This window comes from Dreissena polymorpha, chromosome 8 (assembly GCF_020536995.1).
Source record: "Dreissena polymorpha isolate Duluth1 chromosome 8, UMN_Dpol_1.0, whole genome shotgun sequence".
Lineage (NCBI taxonomy): Eukaryota > Metazoa > Mollusca > Bivalvia > Myida > Dreissenidae > Dreissena > Dreissena polymorpha.
Genome location: NC_068362.1, coordinates 65441994 through 65469292, shown reverse-complemented (window position 1 = coordinate 65469292; position 27299 = coordinate 65441994). Strand labels below are relative to the sequence as shown.

Genomic DNA, 27299 nt, shown 5'->3' with positions numbered 1-27299 from the left:
AACGGAGTTACGTATCGATCTTTCTGTCAGTCTGTAAGCGTACTATTTTATGCGCAATAATATAAGTATGGTGATTCGACAACAATTGTAAACATTGGTGAAATGCTTCTTACATAGTTATTCTTTTGAGTGTTTATGAGGTCTGATCGTGCAGTTTGCAAACATCAACGAAAAGATTACAATCCAATGCATTTGTCATCGTCAACCGTTTGGAATGTCAATTAGGCGATGAGTTAGTTTTTAGCATGTTTCTTTCTATGTTATGATTTTACAAATGGCTGCCCCCATGGTGATGAAATGACATGTGTTCGAGTTTTGATATTTCTAGATATTTAAACTTTTTTTACTATTTAAGCGTAACTTGCCCTCGTCAATGTCGATATTATTCACTAGTTATATAATTTTCCGCCGAAATACGTGAAATAAACATGATTCAGTGTTTAGTGTTAAAATCGCTTTGTATTTTGATTGATTTTGTGGATGGTATGATACGTTGATGTACAAAATTGGTAGCAGTTTGAAGGAAAAACATCCTTTAAAGCTTATATGTATACATTTTCAATGTGGCACTCTTCCTTTAGTCAAATTTGAGTTCAATGCTTGGGGTCCCATATTTTTCAAAATGAAGCCTCTACATGAACCTTAATAGACTGAAAGCAGGTATGATTCTTGAACTTCCGAAAAAATACTCTACATCAATATAATATGTTTGTGATTTTGTAATATCTTCAATACCGTTTACGTTGTTGTTCACAAACAAATGGAAATAATAACTACAAATGAAAAAGTATACGTACTGAGGTACCAGTAAACCTATTGTAAATACTTGTAATTTAAAGAAATTGAAGAGGTGTGATCACAAAGAAGTCACAGGGGGCCAAAGTACGTTGACACTGGAAAAGTGGCATGCATAACTTAGTGACAAATCTTTTAAAACAGACATAATAATACACACACTTAGTATTGCTAGTGGGACTTTTCAACACAAAATATGTATTAAAAACCGTTTTTTATTTCTTATACTTCTCATATTAAGGATACATATGTAACAGTATTCATTGGGTTGAATTCCTAGATGTGTATTATTTTGTTTTCGATCCCCGTGAGCATTGTTATCAATCTTTCACATATTCTTAATGACTAACTTTCACAATATTATTATACGGGACACTTGCAATGATCAAACTCTCAGCTATATGGCACCCAGGGTCGGTAAACGAATGTACTCATAAAATCTCCAATCATTCAAGAAGAACAAGGCAGAGTTAACAGGTATTTCAGAAAGAACTCCGCGGAAATCACCATACAAATCATATGCCAAAATACCGCAAGTTGTTCCACAATTAATGAAACTAAGGCAATCGAAGGAGCATAACTGCATGTAACAATATATCATATTTGTCAGTTGCAAACATGCACTCATCTTCTTCTGAATGCATAAGACAGCAAAACAGGAAACCGTTTCATTTATCACAACCGCATACTTTGCAAGCTCATTGCTCATTTTGAATTCGTATCAACACCGACATTCGCAAAGTTTTATTAGAATTTCTAAACAAATGAATTCGCGTTGGATATGCTATTGCTTTTATATAACGGGTTCAGCGTTGCAAATTGCATTTCAGTACAATCTGGCATCTGCACTTTATCAAAAGTGTAAAAAGCGGTACATTAAAATCTTCTTCAATCATGATTATCGTACAAAGAAATTCTCTGCATCGCTCTATATTTTTTGCAAAACAAACATCCATTGATAAAACTGTTCACACATGCACGCATTCAATTAATAATGTGACCTGCACGCATGCAATTAATAATGTGAACTTCATTTAACTTCACTTCAAAGACGAACGTGTCCTGAGACTGAAATGATGACTGTGTAATGGGAAAATGCCAATAATCATACCATCAGTGTGTTTATTTACAAGTATGACCATCCTAGATACATCTTGTCTGTGTTCTGTATCAGTGTTGATTCCTAAATTTGAATGTCAAAAACGAAGTCAAAAAATAAAATATATGATCGTCCATAATCCGATTTTAAATCCAATCAGTTCATGCTTTTGTTTAAAATCCTAACATGGTGAGCTAGTTGTTTGGATTCAACTCTAGTTTTAGTTTGTTGTTAATGGAACTTTCATTGATATTATTTATATATTTCATTTGCATTTACAATCGCTAGAAATAATAAAATATACAAAAACAAATGCATTCAAGTTGATATCAGCCAGTAAGGTTTTTGATATCAAAATAAGATACGAAATTGTATTGTTCTTCATGTAACTAAGCTTTAATTTTAGAAAATGTTTAGAGGAATCAAAGTTCATAGTTCTAAAGTTTGAAGTAATTTTTGTCACACAAACTGAGGCTGGCTGTTGCAATATATATATATATATATATATATATATATATATATATATATATATATATATATATATATATATATATATATATTCTGTCAATATCATCGTTCGAAAAAGCTGTACTGCACTATGCATATACCTAAATAATATCGTTTAATAATAGTATAAAGACTACCTCTATGTCGCTGTGATTCTTGAATGTTAAAGTATGCATGTTACGTGTTACAGCTGTTTCAATATTGTTATAATAGATTTTCATTTAATTTCAATTAAAACTTGACACCCTCGTCTTCATTCCAGTTCATTACAGATGATTCTAATCCTGGGTCCAGTTCTTGTTTTCAAAGTTTCGAACGTCGTCCTGTCAAAGGTATATCGGTGCTTAGGTTCAAGGATCGCTGAAATGGGTGGGGTTATAGGATGGACAGAAATGATGCCATTGCCTTCGATGTTGAGGAAAATATCGTTCTTACACATGTTTATATCTATGGTAACTGCAATGAGAATGTAAAGATTGAGGTGTCCTTAAGTTTGGTTAAAGGAAATCAACCTGAGCCGCTGTCAATGTCGAAAGTGCAGCTGCTATGCGAAGTGACTCATTCCACTGGATGGTATGAAGTAGAGGTTAAAAACGGTGGGGGTTCATATGGAATAAAAATCAACGCAGGGGGTTGTATACCACATTGTTGTAAAGATCAAGGGTAAGAATTCGTACTATGGAAGACATGGTTATACAAACGTGATTTCAGATGGGACGACAATTATTTTCAGTAACAGTTATTAATCGACAAATAAAACAAACGTGGGCACGAGGCAAATCGCTGGATTAATTCCATTCCTGATGAGTGACTCATGAGGGACAATAAACTTATTACTTGCAAGATTATCCGTACTATCAGCTCTTTTAATGAATATATGTTAATTTTGGAAGTGAAAAAAACAAACAAAAAACACACATGTGTTATATGTCAGTATATAGTTATATGTGTATTCTGTGGGATAACAGCCAGTATTGACAAACTAAAAAAACTGTTCGGTTGGATTACCTAATTCTGCAAGTAAAGCAGTGAAAGACAAAATTCAAAGTAAAAAATATACAATATATATTTGGCAATTCAATAAAGCAAACAACATTTCATGTTCATTACTTGGTGCATTTGTAATAAGATTATGCAGTCCCCTTCAGACTGTGGCTGTTGAGTAATTTCATTAAGTATTTGAGAGTATTTCATTTCAAATATCCAGATTTCATTTGAAATTGTGTACATGTATCAGTACAATTTAATATATTTGTTGGTATAGTAAAACACAACGTCAAGCCATTTGATTATGATAATTTGTTAAGAGTTTATTGGTGCTTTTATATATTTGTATAGCAAGATTTGCAATTTCATAAATTGACAGAATACTGCCGTACTTCTTTATGGAGTTGATACTGAATTACTAGTGTACTAAACATGTAATATTTGTATGCTCATTATATTGTAATGTTATTATACGTGTAGCGTTTAGTTAAGATATACTAAAGAAATCCATATGGGCATGATATTGGAAACTAAAGACAATTTAATATACCACAACAAACATCGTTGGGTGTATATTGTTATTTGTAATGAAACCACTGCTTTATTTACATGCCTAACCAGATTTCATATGCATCTAATCAATACTAGTGACAACATGGACACAAAAACCATAAATACACACTTATGTTAATACATACACTTTGTTTTGATTATGCACAAAATGGTTTGTTTATACAGTTTTTGAGAAACAATCTTCCCGTAAACACCACTGAATGAAGCAGACTTCCTGCTTGTCACTGCGGTTGTACTATTTAACGTTCTGCATAACAACACCGTATGTGTCTTTCGATAGTTTTCAAGTACGTTTTACAGCTTCGCTCCTTAAAATCTTTGGACTCATGCTTGTCAAGTCTGAAAAACAACATAATAATAATACATTATAACTTAAGTTCTTTCATGGCCTTTGTGTTTATGACATTGAATGAAGACATTTAAAAAAGACAATACATAATAGACAGATAATATTATATTTTAGCATAAAATATCTTTGTTAAAAAAACAATAGATGAAACTTAAATAGCGTGTTTATTTAATATGTTCATATTAAAATAAATTAGATCGAATAATACACAATAAATTATGAATCCAATTATGTTATATTTGGTTAAATTGATATAGTATCTGTGCAGACTAAAGCACGTGTTCTTGAATCGCATATTAATATGTTCATACCAATTGCTGGATGTAATTTTAGTACACACTTGCCTAGGACATTTATCACTTGCATGGACACACAAAGTCTTGGTGAACAGGATCTTCATCATCGTGCTTATCTACAATGACAAATAGGCATATATTTAAGGATACTAAACATGGAATTTAAAACACAAAACATTCATGCATAAATTGTTTTCCAAAATTGTAAAAGACTAATGAAATTTGTAACATGGATATAGCTAGTGTGCTTTTTGCATAAACACCTGTTACGTAAAGTGGAGTAAACGTTCTTACCAGTTATGAAAATGCGAGTTGATTATCGAATGTTGATGCATATATTGTGATTGCCTAATGGAAGGATTAGGGTTGATTAAGGGTTTATTCCTTGAATACTGATAAAGATTCATTATCGTATACATTTTGTATTTCGTATGTAAATTAACTTAGTGTCAGCTTATAAAACCACTTTGATACTTTTGAGAAAAAAGTAATATTGGTACATAAACAAACGTAAGTGTATTACTGACTAACTAACTAACAAGCAAATTTACTGCCCTTCATAAGAACTTATGCCTGTTATCCTTTTAATGAATTTTTTGAGATTTTCATTTTAAAGCATGATTACTTTTTCGGGGAATGTTCTTTTACAATGAAAATTCGGTTAGCCGAAATAAATGTATCGTTTCAATACACTTCTACAGGGTTTTTTTTTAGAAAAAGGGGAAGACGCTGGACGCTGGGTAAAAGGGGAAAATCGAGCGCGAAAGAGATATATTTGGGGAAAAAATAAAAACTGTTCATTTCAATGTCTAAAACTGGCCTACAGACTTCAGGGTTTTTTTTAGTAAAAGAGGCATGTCTCTGACCTTTTTCGGCGTGCTGTATTAAGCCAGCTTTTCACCTGACCTGACCTTTGTAAGTGTCCAATAATATTCAAATAAAATTTCCCGCGGCTAGGTACGAATGAATACACTTCATTTATTCCATTGGCTGATTTGAGTATAACACCAAAACATTGGAAACATATCCGCGTCTTTGTAACACTGTGATACTGCATGAAACAATTTTATCTCTAATGATAAGGCTCAATAGATAGAACAGTTTCACAATCAATTCTCGACATAAATACAGTTTGTGCGTGCACCTTTTATTTTCAGAGAATTACCAGCGCAAAAGCGTTTATACTAAAGGCTATGTTCTCATATTTAGTACTTACTTCCATATTCATGTCAACATGTTAACATGTAAAAGTATAAAGAGCAGTGGAAGCGAGGCCTCACTTTAATGCATTGCATTTCAACCCGCGAGGTTTCGGGTCAATTCGCGGCAAGTGTGTGAAAGTCAGAGTTTAATACAGTTCATCACCGGAGTTCGCAGCCAGTAAAATAATCGTTATATAATAAAGACTCTATCCGTGAACTAGGTGACCTGGAATTTTCTTTAGAATAGAAATATGTTAAATGAAGATATTCAGCAATATAATTAAGATATGTCAATAATAGATTATTAATGTGTTTTCAACAATACAATGATAAATATTATTTTAGATTAATTAAACAATAATTATTCCACCATATTGACTATTGTATTAAGCATGAGCGCGATGAATCTCGATACTGTTAATAATCGAATCAAATAGCAATGCCCGACAAACCACTAAAACAGGTTTGTTCGAAGAACGCGCCTATAAATACGGATACTTCGCGTGATGCCGGTTGACTCATATGTTTTAGTTTAACTCTCTGTATCCCAATACTGTCTCTTCTGCTTGCTGTCTCTTCAGCAAACCCAAAGGACCCCATTGGAAATAAGTGCTTGCACTTTCATGGGTTATCCTTGACCGCAAGGTCAAAATAAATACTACAACTACAACTTCCATTCTTCTTTTGGTTTTCTGTTTTGTATCTAAAGGTTTATGACCAGCAATATGTAATAATGTAAAATAAGCCGCGAAAACTCCGCGTAACATCCCTTACTGCGTGTGATGCAGCTAAGAACTGCACAGAAAAAGACATTCGCTATCATTGATCTCATTCATTGAACTATCAACGCCGTTTATCTTTCTTAAAGATATTTCTTGTTGTTCTTAAACACATGAACAAGTATGATATTAAAGTCAAAGTCCTAAATAAAGTTGCAGGGGTAGATCTAATAATGGGAAATATTTTCAACTGGAGCCGGGGAACGATGTCAATATTGTGATTTCAATTTCATGATGAATGGGTTGACGATCTAGATCTGCTACAGTATTGGAAGGGAAAGGTGCGGCAGCTGCCGATTGTAAACTTTCACTTTCACAATAATCCGACAGTATTAATCGATGTTGATTACATGTACCTCCGAATCCTGCTGGGTTTCAACGGTTTTTAATGATTCATTCTTAAAAAATGCGTCAACGCAATTAATATTTTCCGAGTCCGAACGTTTTATTTTGTTCGTGTATGAACGCCAATTGTGAGACTTTTTTCTGTTATAACGTTTCTATCTTGGCTTTCACATAACCCGGATTAAAATTCGACTGGTTTCCGGTAATTAATTGACGAAACACCCTTCTCGCGCAAGACCGGAATCCAGTAAAATAGTCACATGATTAATACGATTAGTTGCCCGGTTTCCATGACGTAATTTAAGAGCTATATATAGAATCACTGGGATTCCCAGATTTGAGTGTTCGTCGGGAGGGAGAGAGAGAGAGCCAGATCGTTGTACATGGTACAAATTGGATAAGTGTCGACTTCCCAAAAGAAAACAAACATTTCTTTGAGGGTAAAATATTATATTTTGGTGAAAAATTATATTTTTGGAGGGAAAATGGTAGTTTTAGGGGAAAAATTCTGGTAGGGGAAGACGCCGAATATCGGCGTCACATTCTTAGTAAAAAAAAAACCCTGCTTCTAACTTTAACAAATATACATTTAACTACACCATAAAATATTCTAATTGCAAATCGTCTTTAACATTCTGAAATCTGTCCGTAAACAATGATTGGGAAAGCAAACTACTTTTATTTCATGTGTACCGTAAATATGCGTGACGCCCCGAAAGACGCTAGGAAAATTCGTTCTTTTGCAGACTGTTACAAGGTCCCCACTGTCATACAAGTGCCCATGGCGTCTTCAAATGCGGGTTTGCCACTTATAATTAAATGATTATTTTTTGAGTTCTGTTATACAAGTTGTGGATAAGACGGAGAACTTATTTCCTTACAGAGTTTAAGAGTTTCAGTGTTTTCAATATTGTCCCAGCTTGTAATTTGTTGTTCCTTTGCGCAAATAAATAAATATACCGATTTTAGTAATAAATTGTCTTCGAGAAAAACCTGTATTAGTTTTTATCGTAGAGTTGTATATAATATATGGAGTTATTACAATATTTGTAATTTGAGAAGAGGATTGCGGCTGTAAATTGATTTATAAAACAGGGGTATCACTGTGCATATATTTCAATTTTTATTTTTGTCGAAATTTAAGTAAGACACATTACAAAAATCGAACACATTGCAAACTGCGGGTCTGTGTCCATTTGCCTGAACAAATCATTTGAACAGGCCGTATGTGGTATTTTAATATGTTATATCGTACAAACAACCGGAAAACCAAAGGCATGCCGTTGTCCCTATGTTTAGGCACGTATACCTGCTATTCTATCTGTCACACCATGTAATAGCCTTTATTAATATAAACGGAATAAACTGTCTGACAACAATAAATGACCTCCAAAATATAAATAAAATGACTTAATTAAAAACTCGTGCAATTTAAAAAACAGGGTGTTTATTCATCAAAAATGCTAGAAATTCATGTAAGTTTATGATTGATTGTGTAATAACAGACGTTAATACTGGATAAAATTATCATGTGATTCAAATATTCCACTTTCATTTCAGGAAAAAATAGTAAAAATACCATCTTGTAAGCCAGACTTTATAAGTGTGTCACGTTACCTTATGTTTCATTCAGAATCAGAGATACATGTAACAACGTTAATCATCAAATGGTCTTCGAATATTCACTCAGCTTTTATAGCATATAATATGTAAAGAATTGTGTTGTATGAATTGTCCTTTATTTTACAGTTACGTTAACTAGTATGAAATACAGACTTGCGGATGGTAACAAGAAGTTCTTGTATTATAATGTTATTGATTATTCTAAATATCACGTTATTTAATCATGTTTTAACTAAACACATATGCACGTGATTCATGTAATCATCGATATTTTCGCGATATTCCAATCATGCATGCGAATAAGTTTTGAAAACGATTTGGGTTTTGTTGCATTTTGCGCCGTTTTCAGGCACAACAAAAGTAAAATACACTTTTCGTTGACAGGATTATATTAGCGGCTCTTAGTGCACCATTTACATACTGTGTTGTGAATAAATATTTTGATTTTAAATCATACTTAATTTACACTTATATAAAAGTGTACACAAATTTACTTTGGAAATCCTTACTTATCTCTATCATGTTAAGGGGTGCAATATTGTACAATAATAATAGTTTTGCAACAATAAGACATTGTGTCACGCCATCAGTCAGTTCCACAAAAGCAAGTTAATCTGGAAAAAATGGCACCCCTCAGTTCCAAATAATACATTTTAAGATTGGTAGTACAAATACATTTCTGTGTTAAATGACTCTTGTTTAACAGTTCAAATTGCTAATCACATATTCGCCTACATTGGTTGAACAGACGGTGCCCGTTTTTTAATAATATGAAAAAGATGCAAAAAGTAAGAAGTTGGTGGAAAATACCTCAAACAGTGAAAGGCAATTGAATTGGTCAGATTGGTAAAGGCATGTTAAAGCAAATAGGGTTTCAGGGATTTCTAGCGAACACATACTTGTTGAGAAACAGAAAGCATGTTACAGTTTATGAAAACAACAGATAAAGACAAAAATTAGCTATCAAAATTGATAAACATAAATGTCAATGGATGCACATAGCTCTCGCTGATAGTTTTGCATCATATTAAAAGTGAACAGTCGATTTTATAACGAAAAATGCATTTTTATAAATATGTATATTCTAAAACGAGTGGAATCATCAAGAGCTATGGCAAAAATGTTACGATACTAAAAAACGATGTTTTTGTTTTCCGTAAACCGCCCGGGTAATTCCGCCACCTATTTTGGTTGTGACGTCACAGGCACTCAACGCGCATGAATCGGAAACTCGTCCATTGTTATTACGAATCGAAGCGTGAACACTTCGCGCTTAATGTCAAATTTGACGCTCAATAGATGTATCACGTAAGCATAAACAATTCTTTTACACAAGTTTTATTGAAATCGTGTGATTTTTTTCTGTATTTTTTGCATGACAATCGTTATTCGATATGGTTCAGTGTGTTGCTTTCGGGTGCAAAGAACGTGAGGAAAAGGGAAAGAAGGTTTTTTCCGTTTTCCGAAGGATGATGTTACTTGTAAGAAATGGATAAAGGCAGTCAATTCCAGGAGAGTAATCGATGGGAGACTGGTTGATTTCAAACCGAGTAAGGCATCTAGATTGTGCTTGAAACATTTTGACGACAGTTTTTTTTCATCCTCCAAGTGTTATGGCTAGTGTTGGAATGGAGTTAAAGCTCAAGCTCAAAGCAGGTGCAATTCCAACGATATTTCCGGAAACAGAGGCATACAAAGCTTCAAAGAAAGCTCCACTAAATCCCAACGACCTTGGACCAGGGAAGCACAACCGAGCGAAGTATGGCGCCTATTCTAAAAGGAACCAGAAACCGGTAATTATGTTTCTAATGACTAATCTATGCTTGTTTATTTGGTTTCCGGACGTTTCACCCCCAAGACGTTTCCTCCCCTAGACGTTTCTCCCCCAAGATGTTTCCTCCCCAGACGTTTCTCCCCCACTTAGGTTTAAGTGCAGACGTTTCCCCCCCAATAAATGTATGATTGTTTGGTTGAAGTTTATTCTTGATTTATTATCAAAATAATTATTTTGTTTATGAAGTTTTCAATTAACTTTATTTATGAAGCAGCTTGTTTGATTATTTGTTTGGTTTAACTGTGAATGGAATGCATGTAAATAATTAGTGTTGAGGAACTGTAGTTGTTTGTTGTTTTTAATCCAATTAATCCAATTAAATAGGGTCAATTGGTGAATTGATTAAATGGTTAAATCACATTTATATTAATTTCAAAACTGTTTTCCTTGTAACAGTTAAATATGATAAATAAATAAACTATATAATTGTCAACAATTTTATTTTTTTTCATGCATTTATATGTATGTATATAATAAAATGATTGGATGTCACAGATGCATCTATGACTACCATAGTTTGGATTCAAAACCAATTATAGCACTGTGGATTCTTTTTTCCTACTAAAGGCTTTTATAGATAAACATTTAGTACTAAAAAGAAACTATACTGTTGCTATATCGACCTTATGAAATGTTATGATTCAATATATTGAAACGGACTATGGTACAAGCTTATTAAGAGCGAAATAAAAAATTAAAAAAATTTAAAAAAAAATTATTCGGTCTATGTATGATGAAGTGAAATTATGTGTAAGACATATGGGGATGTTGTCGGATTTCTTTAATTGCGAAGAGTTCACAGAAGATTTTTGAAACGAATACTGGGTGTCAAAATGAGTACCGCTAATTCAGCTGTGTACGGGGAACTAGGGCGATACCCATTATATATAAATCGCTATGTACGAATAATAAAATATTTCATAAAATTGTATACTGTTAAACAAACTAATTGTATATTATATATAACACCTTTTAATGTACTAGTTTGGTCACTTTCGCATTACTATGCATGTGCTTATTGCTTATTATATTGTCAGTTTTGTATATGTAACGATGAACTGTAAATGTTCAAGTTATATGAATAAACTATCTGTTCTGTTCTGTTCCATATATAAAACTATCAATTAAGTCAAATCAAATCTATTCATTAATAATATTTAATACAGTGATAAACTATTTAAAAACGTTTTTTTGCATAATAATGTGCTAATCTCATCTTATCCCCCTGTCACCTAATCTCATCAATGCTGATTAAAGGGCCTGTATATTGCACCCATAATCTAGCTGTTATCTGTTGTACTACACTTGCTAATCTAATCAATGCTTGTTTATTGCACCCTAAGTGCCTAATATCTTGTATAATGGTAGGTGTGGTTGTTATTTAATATTAGCCAAATGATGAAAATGCTGTCACATTTTTTTGGCTTCAAATTAAATTAGTTTTTAAATTGGAAGGTAAATGGTATTAATAAAGATCTATGACACACTGATAGTTATTTATCAAAATTATTTTTGAGAACTACAATTCAATACTGGCTGTAATAAATTATAATTTTAATGTCATATAACAACTTTATTTACTCAAAATAAAAATATGTTATATTTATTATTCATTCTTAAAAATCATAACTTATGGCTTATCTTCATTATAACACTGCATTATGTGAATTGAGAATAAGACATCAATTTGGAAATAAATTGTGTTTTATCAAAAGTGCATAATATGCAGTTTTATATGTTGTATTTATCTAGTTTTACAAATTATAATTAAAACATATCGCCTACTGAATGTAATAAGTCATGTAACTGACATTTTTATACATTTTATACATTTTTACTTTTTTCCATTTTTGTGTTTATTAAGGTGACATACATCAACTGATTAAGTCAACCTTTTTGGTAAAAATAATGTTTTTATCCAATTTTCGAAATTGACATAACAAACGCATGTCATTTTCTGAATGTAAAAAGTAGCGTAAGTGACATTTTGTTAAATTTTTACGAGAAGCACAAAGATGTTTTATTAAAATAATAAACATTTTTCCGTATTCAAATTTTCTGATTATAATAGCATTTTTTAAGTTGATTTTACTTCAAAACTGGATTTTTTATTAATTAAAAAAACATCCTCATAAAATGAAACTGTGTCCATGCCGTGCAAAAATACACTTTAAATGAAAAAAATTCAATCACTGTTAATGAACAAGTAATGGAAAATATCTTATTAAACTTAAATTATAGATTTGTTTGTAGCAACATCAATTCATTAATTCAATAATAGTAATTCTTTACTTTGTAACATACCATTCCACTTAAAATGATCATCAAAAAAAGGTGTTTGTTTACTCAATTGATTTATACAATAGTTATAATTGTTTAATTTGTAGCATACCATTCCACTTACAATGACCATCAATGACCATCAAAGAACATCAATTGTGTGCTTTTACTCAATTGATTAATACAATAGTTATACTTATTTTAATTTGTAACATACTTTTCCATTTAAAATGACCATCAAAGAACATCAAAGCTTTGATTTTACTTAATTTTTCAATGAGCTTAATTAATGCAAGAACAATTTAAGGCACTTATAAAATCAAGTATAATTAGATCTATTTAATTGTTAAATTTGTTAGATTTGTTAATTAATATTTCAATTAGTCAGGACTCAACTAACATCATTTTTTTACACATAAAATGCACTCAATTAAAATACTAATACTTTATTTTCACTTTATTACAAATAACTGTTGCTAATATACATTTACATATTATGCAGACGTTTCACCCCCATTTTGGGGAGGAAACGTCTTGGGGGAGAAACGTCTGCCACCCGTTTATTTTGATATTCACAGTGCTTAATAATTTTAGTCAGCATATTATTACAAATGATTTTAAGACATTTGTATTAAAAAATGCGTTGACATCTGGTTAGAAAATAATGCACAATAGTCTCCGATGCAAGTTTATTTCAAATACTGGTCAGGCTAATACAAAGGAGAGGAAGCTGTACTGTAGAAATATTGTTTGACCTATAGACTATAATATTCTCACACATTGTTTTGTCAAACATTTGAATCCGCAAACAACTTATAAGTATTTCTTCACAGTATTAACCATGCATTATATTTAAATAAATTATATTTTATCAATAACATAAAGATGGTCTTATAAGCGCAGTGGTTGATATGTGTCCTTCTCAGCTAGGTGACCTGAGCTCAAGGCCATTTCCTGTATATTGTTGAGTTATGTCAGAGCTGTTGATGGTCAACATACAGGATGGATTAGGTTTTTCTGGATAAGGCCACGACTTTTATATTTCTTGGTTTACAAAACCGCCGACCCTAATTTTCGGAAAATGGGAAAAAAATAAAATCGGAAAATCGTCTTTTTTTTAAATATTTTATTCTCGACCGCACTGCAAAACGAGCGAAACGAGAAAAAAACGATCCGGTTTGAGTACGGTTGCGAATAAAATCAAGTAAGTACAATCAACGATTGGTTCACATATATTCAATTGCAGAGATCGGGATATTTTTCAATGTGACACATTATGTACCAGTCCTTTTATGGGCACTTCTCAAAATTTATTTCGGGTAAAAATTACAGACAATAAGAAAATCAGCGTCAGTCAAATGTCGACCCCATCAAAATGTATTTCCGTGTCTGTGACGCAACTATATTGTTTAACATGTTAATTATATTAAACAAACCCGATAGTATTTGATAATTAGTATAAATAATCCAATAAAACACTGCCATTATTTACGATATATGTGTTTAGGAATTTTGTAAACACGTCCGCCATAGTTTATAGGAACTGTACAGAAAGTTTGGAAATCGGAACAAATCGGTATATCTCGGAAAATCATTGATAAATGTATTTGTCGTTTCAACGCTTTGGGTCGAGTAATTTCGGCAAATCGGAACTAAACTTTTGTAAAACACTAGCTCAATTAACCGTTAAACTCCGCCTCCGTTCTCTGCAAAAGATTCGAAGGCGGAGCTATGCACGTGCTTTTATTAAATTGGAGGATTGCAATTGAGAACCAAACACACAATTGATTCGGCATGTTGATTGCAAGACAAAGGAAGCCAATTTTTTCGGCGCGAAATTTGTCGCTTTATTGCTTCCGACAGAAAGCGGCTTTCCTTTGATGACGTCAAACTGTCAATTCACACAGACTGCACATTTTCGGAAGACTTTAACTGACTCCTTGTTTACAATTCCAGTAAAAAAAAACACTTGCTAACATTAAACTTTGGATTAAATTATCAAAATAAAACAAAAGCGAAGTTGACAAATTTGATTAAATTAATTCGCGTCAGTTCAAATAAGACGTTTTGCGTTGTAAATCAACGAGTTTTCATGACAACAACAACTTTGACAAACATTACCGCGACGACGCATGGGTCGATCTACCTCGATTTTTTTTTCATGTACGATCTCATAAGTCGAGTAAGAGCAAACACATACCGGGTAATTTGTGTATGAGTAGTTTATCTTATATAAGATTTATGCAACGGGCATCGCATTGCGTAATGGTGCGCATCCAATTATGGAAATGAAGCGCAGTTTTTCGTTTTAATGGGAGAAGAACGCATGTCATGTAATGCAGTGTTTAAAATTGCCTGATGTTACATAAGGTGCTGTTAGGACTCATTTTATTGGAAGATATAGATGTGTTTCATTGCATAATTTGATTTTTTGTCTCTGTGTTTAAGGTTATAAAAGATATGTTGTCTTTGTTCTGATGTTATTAGTATTAACTTTTTTTTCCAATGATGTTTTTTTTTTTTTTTTTTTTCGACCGCCCGATGGACCATTTTCAAAATAATTTTTGTAAACCAATAAAAAAAAAAGTCGTGGCCTAATGAGCCTTCCACTCAGAACACATCCGCAAAAAATGGAAATCTTTCTGTACCTAGTAGCTGGAAAATGCTGCTTATATGATAATTCCAATTTCATCCACACTTTAAAAGTCTAGTCAGTTTATAAGGAATGCTGGGGCACACATGGGTTCGATCATGTACAGCCTTATGCCCAGTATGGATATGCCTAATTATTTTACCTTTTAATATATATTTTTCAAAATGTTCTTATATTTTGTATGCATGTATGAATTAATGGCTTAGTGACAAACAATTAATTAAAACACTTCTCTTATTAATAATGAAAAATAGGTTAATCAGTGGAACAGCTTTAAAACTGACAAAAACATTCCATTTGATAAATAAATAAGACTAGCTAACTCACCAAAAATATTCAAAGTATAAAAATAATATTGGGCTTATTTCAATTACATTTCCATGAGATAAGAAAGTATGAGAGAATCAAAGTGCTGGTAAAACAATAATTATGTAAACTTTCTTATACTGATATATTGAACAAAATAAAAAAAAGTACTGTCTATTACACAGATGATTAAAAGACATTGTAAAAGTAAATTAGAATAGTATTAATAAAAATATTAATAGTATTTACTAACACCATTCAGCATGCTGTATTGAATTATTCAGATAAAAATGTAAATTGAGAAGGGTTTTGTGCATGGACTGTAATAATTTGTACAATTTATTATTTCTTAAACAATGAACAGCTTGGCATTTCTCTGAAATAATATTCTCTAGATTCAATTACATATAACAAAGCACATGATTGCTTCTTAGTTTCTTAAGTTTCAAGAATGTCCATGGTTACCAGTCAAATTGACACCAGTTCCAGTTACCAGTGTTGTGTATTAATCCATACAGAACTGCCATCAGTGTCTTGGAGTTTATGGCTATTTAGTTGTTGAATAGCGCCTTATCTTTGGATATATCGCAAGATTATGGTAGAACACAGTATGGTTTCAAGATAAAAGATTATTCCTAGCCCAATTAAATCAACAAACAATCATAAAATGTATTACTATCAGACCAGTGCCCTAGCTTAGCTAACCAAGGGGTGCAGTTCCAAGTCCCACCCAAGGTCTCACTATGCCCTACATCATGCTCTTGTGTGGATTTTATCATATGATTATAAATGAAGTTGTATTTATCAAGAAATTAATATAAATGTTCAAACTGAAACTAGTTTTATTTATAATAGAAATTGTGTTTTCAATTAACAATCATGTTATTAGAAATATTTACTTAGTAATTATAATGAAACACATGCTTTTATATTAAAATTAAGCAAATGAGATAATATGGCTTTGTGCACTGAAGAGCTCTTTTAAGAATAAGCACCCTTCAATTTCAAAATCCGAAAAGGAAACTGATCAGACTATCCCCACTACCACTAAAAGGCTAATGATTGCAATATATCTGTCGCGTTCTGAGAAAACTAGGCATAATGCCTGTGCGTAAAGTTTCGTCCCATATTAGCCTGTGCAGTCCGCACAGGCTAATTAGGGACAACACTTTCCGTCTTAAGAAGATTTTCAGTAAGAAGGGACTCCCTTTAAACAAAAAATACCATACCAGCGGAAAGTGTCGTTTCTGATTAGTCTGTGCGGACTGGCTAATCTGGGACAACACTTTACGCACCTGCATTATGCCCAGTTTCTCAGAGTGTGACACATACTATTTCAAAGTTCAATAGCATAGTTTGGCTTATATTAAGTGATATAAACATTTGTGTCATTCTGTCATTATTCTGTGTGAATTTATAAAAAGTAACATGACAATTATTTGTAGGACCCATATTCATCATGTGTGGAAGAGCCAGATGTCTGTGAAGAAATGTCTAGTGAACAGTCGCCTGTTCGGATCAGTGATCCTGAATCACATTTTGATAATGTGTATTCGCAGTCATCACAGACATCTGAGGTTCGTAATAATGTCACTTAATAATTAGTTTGTTTAACAATCTCCAAACAATGTCAATTATTAATAAGTGTGTTTAATTATTTCCAAACAGCCTGATTTTTATGTGATAGGAGTTACATATTTACATTGGCTTGAAAAAAAATCCTCAATTCTTGTGATATAGTTTTTATTCTTTATTTTCTGTTTCTATACATGGGGAAACTTTCTATTTTTTATGCTCCCAAAGGGTTGCATATAGTTTTTGAACTGTCCATCAGTTCATCCGTCTGTCAGTCTGTTAGTCTGTTCGAAAACTTTAAAATTGGTCATAACTTTAGCAATATTGAAGTAGTGTTTTTCCCAGGAGGGCAAAGGGGCATGGCGCATTACTTTCAAAAAGGGCATATTAGCGCGCAGTTTAGGCAAAAAAAGGGCAAAAAACGTTCCCTGAATACATGAATTACGGGGAAACATGAAATCGCATCAGAAGCAGTTGTGGAAAAAATAAAAAATAAACAAGCACATTTAATGGTAATAGAAGTATTTAACTTACTATGATTTATTTTAATATATTTACCTTGCAATGTACATGTAAGTTCCATGCTGTTTCAATAAACTGTACAGCACGACAAACATAAATATGCATATGAATCTGATTATACACAGATTCACTATCATATAAATGAAACCATGTTTGTCTTATCCCATTTTTAAACAATAATCTCGACAAATGTTTAAAATAACATTGCGAGTAAATTGATCGCTAACAATATGCAAACACTCGTTTCCGTGACATACATCCACCGAGTAGATTACAAATAAATAAATAATGTTGTTGCTATCTAAAAAAATTTTATGCATCTTTGATTATCACAGACATTTCATTAATTCCTTCTTAATGTATAATCTCCATTGTTAATTCGATCGTTTACGACGTTATTTGCCATTTTTGCCGAGTCACAATTTAATTCTGTGTAGTCTGCCATGTTGATAAAATGTCAAATGATGTAAGCGACAGGTGCGCATAGCAACATTAAATCGTATACCGGTACGCGATTCGCATTTTGTTAAATTAGTATACGTCTCAGTAATTATTTCAATAATTAGATCTAATTATCTTAAAGACGAAAACGATAAAGAATAAATTTGTTTGTGAATTTAAATGTAATTATGCGTTAAAATATATGTTTCGATAAAACTGAAAAATGCATGCAAAGCGCAATTGCCACGAAAATAACATCCAGTTTTTCATCAAAAGTCTCCGAAGTAATGATTATATCGTGGAGGAGTGCACATTGCCGAGCGAAAAGTGCGCTTGGTATAACATAGCCTCCAGCATTATCGATTGATAATGACACAGGGTTATTCACGCATGACTAATTCACAGCTTTGGAGCAGTCAGTAAGACCTACCTATAAATCGAGCACTGTTATAGATAAAATGTGCTCAATTAAATATACCCCGGTAGTCGATTAGACGTTGACGTCTCTCGAGTAAATCAAGCACAGTCGGAGCGTCACAGACAATCAAGGACGCTGATTTTGCGGACCAAGTTAGATCGTAAGGCAATAAAGATGTTATCGATAAGGGCGCGTGGCAAAATTTGCCTTTGAAAAAAAGGGCGCGTGGCGAAATTTGTCTTTGAAAAGGGCAGCGTGGCGATCCGGGAGGGCGGCGTGGCTTTTCGCCACGCTAAAATGGCCTGGGAAAAACACTAATTGAAGATAGCAACTTGATAATTGGCATGCATGTGTATCTTACGGAGCTGCACATTTTGAGTGGTGAAAGGTCAAGGTCAAGGCTATCCTTCAAGGTCAAATGTCAAATATATGCTTCAACGTGGCGCAGCAGGGGGCATTGTGTTTTTCTGAAAAATGCTAAATGTTCATCATTTCAGACGGTGGTATTTTGGCCAACAGAACATATGGGGTTCACTGTCAAACCACATGGAAAGGACAAAAGTGTTAGGGCCTCTGTTGTGTGTCTCAGTTCATATTGTAATTCATTTAAATAATGTTACTTTTAAATTGCAGACTACATCTTGCTGCTTTGCATTCCGTGGCAAATGCAAACCGCAAGCAGGCTGAGACCAGACAAGGGGAAAAAAGATACAGACTCTCCTATCCTAAGTACAAGGCTGGACACCATGTGGTTAAAGCAGTTAAAGATAATTGCACTTATGGTAATGTATTCATAATGAATTTTATTGTATAAATAATAACCACAGATAGCAATATTGAATTATCTTGTTGAAGAATTTTGTTTTTGCACATAAAAAAATACATTACCGCTTACAGAAATCACCTGAACTTGTCCAATATGTTGAAACAAAATTTAGAAATTATGATTTTAAAATCTGGTGATTATTCTGAATGTAAAACAACATTAAATGTATTTGCATTTTGAACTTGTTGAGGTTTTAGAATAAGCTTGATACAAGTCTCTTTTTCTGAACAGATAGTGAAATTATCTAAGATATCAAAATAAATACATGAGTTTACATGCAATCTTTTATCAAAATGTTTGGTTTCTTAAAGCAATAGATTTCTATAATACATGGTTGAAGACAACAATACAAAAAACATTCATTGTTTATTATTCTCTAAAAAGAAGGAACAATTTATCAATAATTATAATTTATTTTAATATAACTTTCAGACTAAGTTGATGAACTAATGGCAGAGCTGCTTAGGATGAAAGAGGAGTACAAGAGCGATGCCAATGCAAGGGCTGCCTCTGGCAACATTCTGTTTTCACCGCCACCCCTGTCTTCATCTGCAAACAGAATCCTGAAGTCAGAGGCTGTGCAGAACCATCGTTCGCGATTTAATTAGCGAACAGGGATGGAAATTAGTGGTTGCCCGTTTTGTTGTATAGTTATCTATTACTTTTAAAGAAAGTATTGGTTACACATGACACTACATGTACATAGTACTGGGCGCGTTAAGGCTTACGATGGGAAACCAAAACACTATAGATGGTTGTCCATGTGGGAAACCAACTGTAAAACGTTAGTTTCCATCCCTGGCGAAGCAAAATCCAATGTATGAGTCGGACGGAAATCTCTGGCGAATGGCTGCCACAGCACTTGACGGAAGAGGTCGTCGGTCCTTCTTGCTCAGACGGTGCCAAATCCAACGAGCCAGAGTCTGTATACTCTGAAGTTATAAATGTATAAGGATACCATTATGATAAATATTAGTATGTTTAGTAAAACAAAGGTACTTTTCAACCTGACAATTACACAAGCCATGCTGAAGCAGATTCTTACTTAAGTTTACAGTTTAACAAACTTATTCAGCTTGAATATAATATTATATAATATATATTTTACTGAAAATATGTCAGAAATCAGATTTTGTAAGCAACTTCACATCATGTTGTAGCAGGTTGTTTTTGTAGTGTACTTTTGAAAAAATTAAACAGCTTGTATTTATATTTTTATTTCAAATGTTGAAAAATAATAATGAACTAGCATTTGTAAGTAACCAAAAATCATTGTGTAGCAAATTGATACTTCATTTGACAATTAGATAACCCAGTCATCTTGTATACACGCGTATTTTAATGTTGATTAAAATTGTTGTCTTTTTTATGTTAATTTTATTATTTGTATCAAAACATATTTACAGTATGAAATACAAATGGCAAGTTCACACAAAACATTGTGTTATTTAATGTATACAGTGTATTTTCTTTACAAACAATCTGTCCTGGTTTCATAAACATTTTTAATAATTAATGACAACTTACTCATGTATTGGTTCTTCATCACCGATGGGACCATTTGCATCAAGGAACTCATAAAACGAAACTTCAATGACATCTGGATGGAGACAGTTAGCTTTGAAGCCAGTATGCTCAGTTATGCACTTTACCCCTGCCTCGTCCATCCTTTCCATCAGCTCTGGGTATTCTGTGCAGCATTTGCACTCAATCTGCACACGATATGGTGTGCAACATGAACATGCACACCTGAAAATAAAAGAAATACGTCGAATTGCAATACAAACATTCCTTCCTAATCAGAACAATACCAATCCGTATTCCCAACACGATGGTCGTCTTGGGCATCGGCAAAATTTTCCTCGCTGTCCGAGTCAGAATCAGAAAAATCTGATTGACTGTCACTGAATTCTGGCTCATACATATACGGTTGAACGGAAAACTCATCGTAATCGCTATCATCTTCCATTTTTCAACAATTTTTTAACTAAAGTTGCAAGATATAATACATCCGAAGCCATTTATAATGCCGGCTCGTAATTGAGTCGTTATTAAGTGCCTGTGACGTCACTTCCGGTTTGAATGAAAATGGCGAGAACATCGGAATGTGTGAAAAATCGCGACTTTGTTCTATTCGTTCTCGCTAATAACACCGTATTTGAAATGAAGTGAGGTGCGAAATAGTTTAGATATGCACTAAATTCGATAAATAAAGGTGTTTTACGGGTTTATAAAACCGTGGCAGGTGAACTTTAAGCTAGCTGTTTAATATTACGAAGTCATCATTGTGCCACTGTGGCCGACAAAGACATGATTCTTCGGGCTAAATAACATATTGGTGGACAAACCACGTAACCAACACAGTGTTACCAACCGAATACTTTTTAACGCTAGAGACCATTCTTGCATCATGTAATAATGATAATTGCAATGTTCGTGGCTGGCTGTGTCATTTCCATCTCCATCGATCATGTTTTACAAGGCAGTCTGCTGAATGTTATTAAAGCATTTTAAGATTGAATAATTGTTGTGCGCGTTATTTTCACTTGCTTGTTTTACCACTGGCGGAGGTTTCCTAGCCGAAGCATTTCCTTTCGGGAACATTATTTCTTAGGTCATCAGCGAGAACGTTTTTTATCTACAGCTTTTCCGTCAGTCATGTTTGATAAGCAACACATGTTAACATTATTTTTGGATTCTAATCGTCACAAATGTCAATTACAATGCCACTTCGTAAATACTGTAAAATCATTTATTTTCGCCAGCACGAAATTTCGTCATTTAAGAAAAAATGACGTTTTCGTCAGCACTTAAATTCGCCAATTCCTGACTTTGAAAAAAATGCTTCAGTCAATATCCGATTTGTTTGTCCGAAATATATCGCGGTTGCGAACAATCGTAGTGGGGAAAGAGGGAGGACACTTGAGAGTCACTTGCAGGAGGTGGGGCCTGTTTGTCACATGTCAATATACTAGTCTTTTGTTATCAGGTGATCAGTAATTTGCCCCCATTAGTGTATCATTATTATGATTAGCGGATTAGCCAGTTGCCGATTGGTCCTATTGATTTATTATCCTGGCCACACTAATAACAATCTTACCTTTATCGGCGCAAATTAGAGAGGGTGCGAAGATTATTGGTTAAAATTAGTGTGAGCAAACTGTTTGGTCAGTTTTCAATAAAGTTTCAAGAGTTTTGCATCGTAAATATTTGATCACTTTAAGTACAATAATTTTCGGAAGTGTAAAATTAACAGTGCATTATGGGACAGCGGTTTCATAGGGCAAAGTTAAGATTTAATTGTTACAACCAATGGACGAGTGAGTTTCAATTAGATTGAATGCAATATGATACAAAGCAATGTTTTATTGCGTCATACTCAGTCATTCGAAACACGTGCTTTCCGGGGATTTCCTGGAAATCGCGTAAAAATAAAAGTGAATTTTTGAAAACAATTTTCCTACGTGGATGAAACTAATCGTCATGATTTCTTATTTCTCTTTACCTGTTACGTTTTCAATTGCTACAAGTAACAATTATTTGAAACATGTATCGTAAAACTTGTAAAAGATATCAATGATTAAAAAGATCGATAGCTAATAAACGAAGCACAAGCTATTTTTACACCTGTATTGTAGTTAAACGCAAACAACCAAACACAAATCAAAATGTTCTGTATTTATTTGTAATCAATGCGGAGAATGTATACGGTAAGTATATACATCACCATCTTTTAATTGTGTTTATTGTCTTTGATCCGGATCTAATTCGGCGCGCGGAGGGTGTAACAACACTGAAAAACACAATACACACAATGGGTAATAAAGTTTTTAACAAGTAGCGCTTATCATAACAATTCTACCTAAACGAAGTTAACGCAGTCGATACAGCTGTACTGCTTTCGCGTTTTAGAGCAATTTCACGTGTCAGTACACTGTGTAATCTACACCCTTTTGTGTCAAAACCGGAATTATCTTGATTACGTAACAGACGGAGTATGTATGCGTGGATAACGTTGGATTTTAGTGCCTCATGCTTTGGTAATTCAGTCTTAATTTGCTCATATATGGGACATAATCGTTCGTTAGGATCTTGAATTCGTCAATCGGTCGACTGACGAAATATACGAAAATTAATGCCTGACGATATATAATGGTTTCACAATATCTTCAATACGAGCATTCCAGTAATACAGTTAATAAGAAAACTGCGTTTGACTACAAACGTTCCCTTAGCGAACAGAGAAATCACTCTTATGCACATTCATATCGTTCGTACAAACACATTTTTTTCTTACATATTCGTTCTTATTACAGAGACGAAATCTTAGGTCAGAGAGGTTCATTTACTGAAATTTTACTCGTGTTTATTTTGTCTGACGATTTAGTACTTTGAATGACATGTGAACGTCGGAAGTGTGTGAAATTTGTTTTCGACGTATCCTTTCAGGGCTCTGCAAAAAGTCAATAACAGACTTTGTGAAAAGTATTTTGATTTTCGCAAATCCGATTCTGTTTCGGGTACCCGTTAGAGCCCTAAATTCTACTGATATTTATAATCGTAATGCAATTATACCTTCACATACAATATTTCTTTTAATTATTAAAATGTAAATACTATGAATTGTTTTCTATTACCGGTATTCCTACTGTTGCACATACAGTAATGTACAGAATTGTTTGTTGCCCTTTTCCGGGGATTTAATGTAATGGATTTAATGTAAAATTAACGGAATACAAGAACTTTTCAGCTTCAATATTTATGTTTCTACGACAAATCAATTTGACAACGTAAGACATGCAAAATAAACATCAAGGAAGTATACACTTCAGTTTGTTAACACGTAAATATAAGCGTAAAAAAGTAAAACATTTAATGTGTGTGCAACAAAAGTCTAATTGTTAGTATGCATATAAAAATATGTGTTAGTGGGATTAAATTAAAATTTTGGAACTATTTTTACCATGAAACCATTTGCCAATGCACTTACTGTTAAATTCACATTTTTAACAGGAGGCCGCTTTTGACATTAATTGTTTGTAAGGGCAAATCTTGGCGGATCAACATTTGTTTATCAGACTTTTTTGAGCTAATGTTTTGTTTTGCTATTTGCCATGTTTACAGTCGTGCAATCATATCAGGACCATAAATAAACATTGCCATTTTTTATTGAAAACCGAATTTATCATGCGAGACATTTTAACGGACTTTGTACAATTATGTTGTTTTTCTCATACCTGTATAAGATGGGTTCTGATATACATTTCTTGCGATAATTACATGCAATGGGAAGATTTACTTAAAACGAATTTGATCATAAGGTGCATACCGACTATCGACGGATAATGCACAATTATATTTTCCGACGTACCTTGTTGACGATGGTTTTATATACATTTTGTATACCAATAGTTATTGCATACGTTTGAAGATTACATTTTCCTCACTTTTGAGATAAGCAGTCAATATAAATTTAAATACTTATAACCGAACAACATATCGACTACAAATACATAGCATTTATATAGCACTCAATTATTTAATTATTCTATTGCGCTTCACAATTAAGAATTAATCATTTAGACGCACACAAGTGAACAATATATACATTAATGTTCAATAACTTTTAAACAATCAGAACTTACTTTTCTAGTTTGTCAAAAGTCGGACGTTATATTAATTGTTTGTAAAATTGTTCAAACAAATGTGTTTTCAGCCTTGGTCTAAATGTTACGTAACGAACATTTTGGGAATTATTTAATTAGTATAATAATCGAAATTTGTATCAACGCAATAAACCAAATTTCATAAATCTTAAATGGTCATGCCTAGTTCAACATTTCATTAGCCTCAGGATATCAAACATCAATAACGTTGTTAAAGGGGCCTTTTCACAGATTTTGGCATGTTTTGAAGTTTGTCATTTAATGCTTTATATTGATAAATGTAAACATTGGATCTAAAAAGCATCAGTAAAAAATCAAGAATAAAATTAAAAAAAAAATAAAAAAGTAGCCCGCAGCAGAGCTCGAACCAGTGACATCCGGAGTCCTGGAGTAAAAACAAATTAGACCGCAAGTATGTATAAAAGACGTATTTTATACTTTATAAAAGCAATCTTCGTAGTTTCACAAAATTAAACGACAACAACAGAACTCTCCAAATTATTCAATCGTTTCGCCTTGCAACGCTATATAATTTTCAGGTTTTTAAATCGTCAAAAGATTTATATAATGGTTATATTAGACCATGGTAAATGTTCAGTATTACTGTTTCCTCACAAATATCATAACTAAAACGAAAATTTGCGAATCTGAAACAACTTGATTTCAATTTTGTCCATTTTCCAAAACATGAAAAGATCCCTTTAAATACATAGAAATAAAACGCACAAAAACTGAAATGGACTTAGTCTTTGTTTATGTTATTGCGTTATGCACAAACGTTGCGACATAAAACTGGCTACATATTGACAATTCTTAAGGTACTCGGTAGATTGTTTCAACATTTTGGACCTACATCGGCAAGAGATCTATCAACCAATTTTTCGTCGTCTAGAGATGTAGAATATTGTCTCTTTGTGATCTTAATTTGTAGTGTCCTCGAGCAGGTACACAGATTTCCCTAAGGTATACTGGAGCTGTTCCATTGATTACCAGAAAGACAACAACTAAGACTTTAAACATCACCCTTGATTTTACTGGAAGCCAGTGCAGCTGTTTTAGAAGATCAGTGATTGGTTCTTCAAAAATAATGTTCAGAACTACTCTAGCTGCTTGCTTTTGTACTCGCTGTATCTTCTTGATTTGATACGTTGGAACGTCCGTAACACGACCATTTGTATACATATATACAACAACTGAAGTTATGAACATATGTACGGTATGTATGTTATAACAACATTTTTATAACACACACATAAATAAATCACTATTTTATTTAGCCCACATACACGCTCTGTACATAGCTAGTTCAATGCTGCAATGCAAAGGTTCGGGATAACGTGATTTTATGCCAGTATTATATGGGCATAAAGTATGCATATTAAAGTGACATGCTTACAGTTTGTCAAAAGTATAATTTGAAAAAAGTCATTGATTACAAAAAAGGTATACCTGTATTTTGTTTTAAAACAAGCCAACTCACACTCCTGACTTAGACAACTAGAACAATAATTTGTTTATCGATAATAATCACTCAAACATGGTAAAATAAAAGAGCGTAAGAAACAATTGTAATCGATAATTTAAAACAAAAGTATATTAAGAACATAGCGTTTAACATTTAAAGCATGAATGTTCCAGTGCAACGAACATCTGTGAACATTTCCCTTTAATTATGTTAATGATATTAATATGTGAATTAATTGTAGCTGATGCTAATAAGATGGTCCATTGTAAAATAACGATTCGCTGTGTCAATGAACCGCTTTCATAAACAAACGGGAGAATAATTAACGCAATTATTTATTTGTTTTGAAGTTAATGAGTTGCAAATCGATGATCCGAAATTTGAGTTGTGTATTTTGCAGGGTAATGATATTGATAAGGCGAAATGATAAGGCTAAAGAAAAATGGTAATGTGTTTTTTTTAGAATAGTCGGCTGTATTATTTTTACTTGTGCATTTTTTATCAAACTCGATAGTAAGTTTACTTTCAGTTCCATTGTAGTTCTATGTAGGTGATTGCATGCTTACATTTCCAAAATATATAATGTATAGTTTCACATTTTGTTTGACAAAAAGTGCTGTTAGCTGAAGTGACATATCCAATAACAACATTTTAAGAATTTTTTATTGAAATATCCAAATTATATATACATGACGTTAACTTTATACCCCGATTAAAGACTTTTGCTTTAACGAACCCGTGTTTGGATTCTGCGAAAA

The 27299-nt window shown here is 32.9% G+C and overlaps 2 protein-coding genes across 8 annotated transcripts in view; both read left to right on the top strand.

The window, feature by feature from the left end:
• LOC127842801 (ubiquitin carboxyl-terminal hydrolase 15-like) overlaps positions 1 to 27299 on the top strand; it is a 240426-nt gene that overhangs the window by 195568 nt on the left and 17559 nt on the right. The gene's annotated exons all lie outside the window — the stretch shown is intronic.
• On the top strand, positions 7449 to 20818 carry LOC127842805 (uncharacterized). Of its 2 annotated transcripts, none has more exons than XM_052372553.1 (4): positions 7449 to 10348; positions 17074 to 17205; positions 19218 to 19366; positions 19843 to 20818. In XM_052372553.1, the coding sequence occupies exons 1-4, from the start codon at positions 10317 to 10319 to the stop codon at positions 19845 to 19847; spliced, it is 318 nt and encodes a 105-aa protein (XP_052228513.1). In that variant the 5' UTR covers positions 7449 to 10316; the 3' UTR covers positions 19848 to 20818. The 2 variants fall into 2 exon arrangements, with proteins under 2 accessions (XP_052228513.1, XP_052228514.1); XM_052372554.1 differs by lacking the exon at positions 7449 to 10348 and adding an exon at positions 10367 to 10511 and having other exon boundaries at positions 19843 to 20817.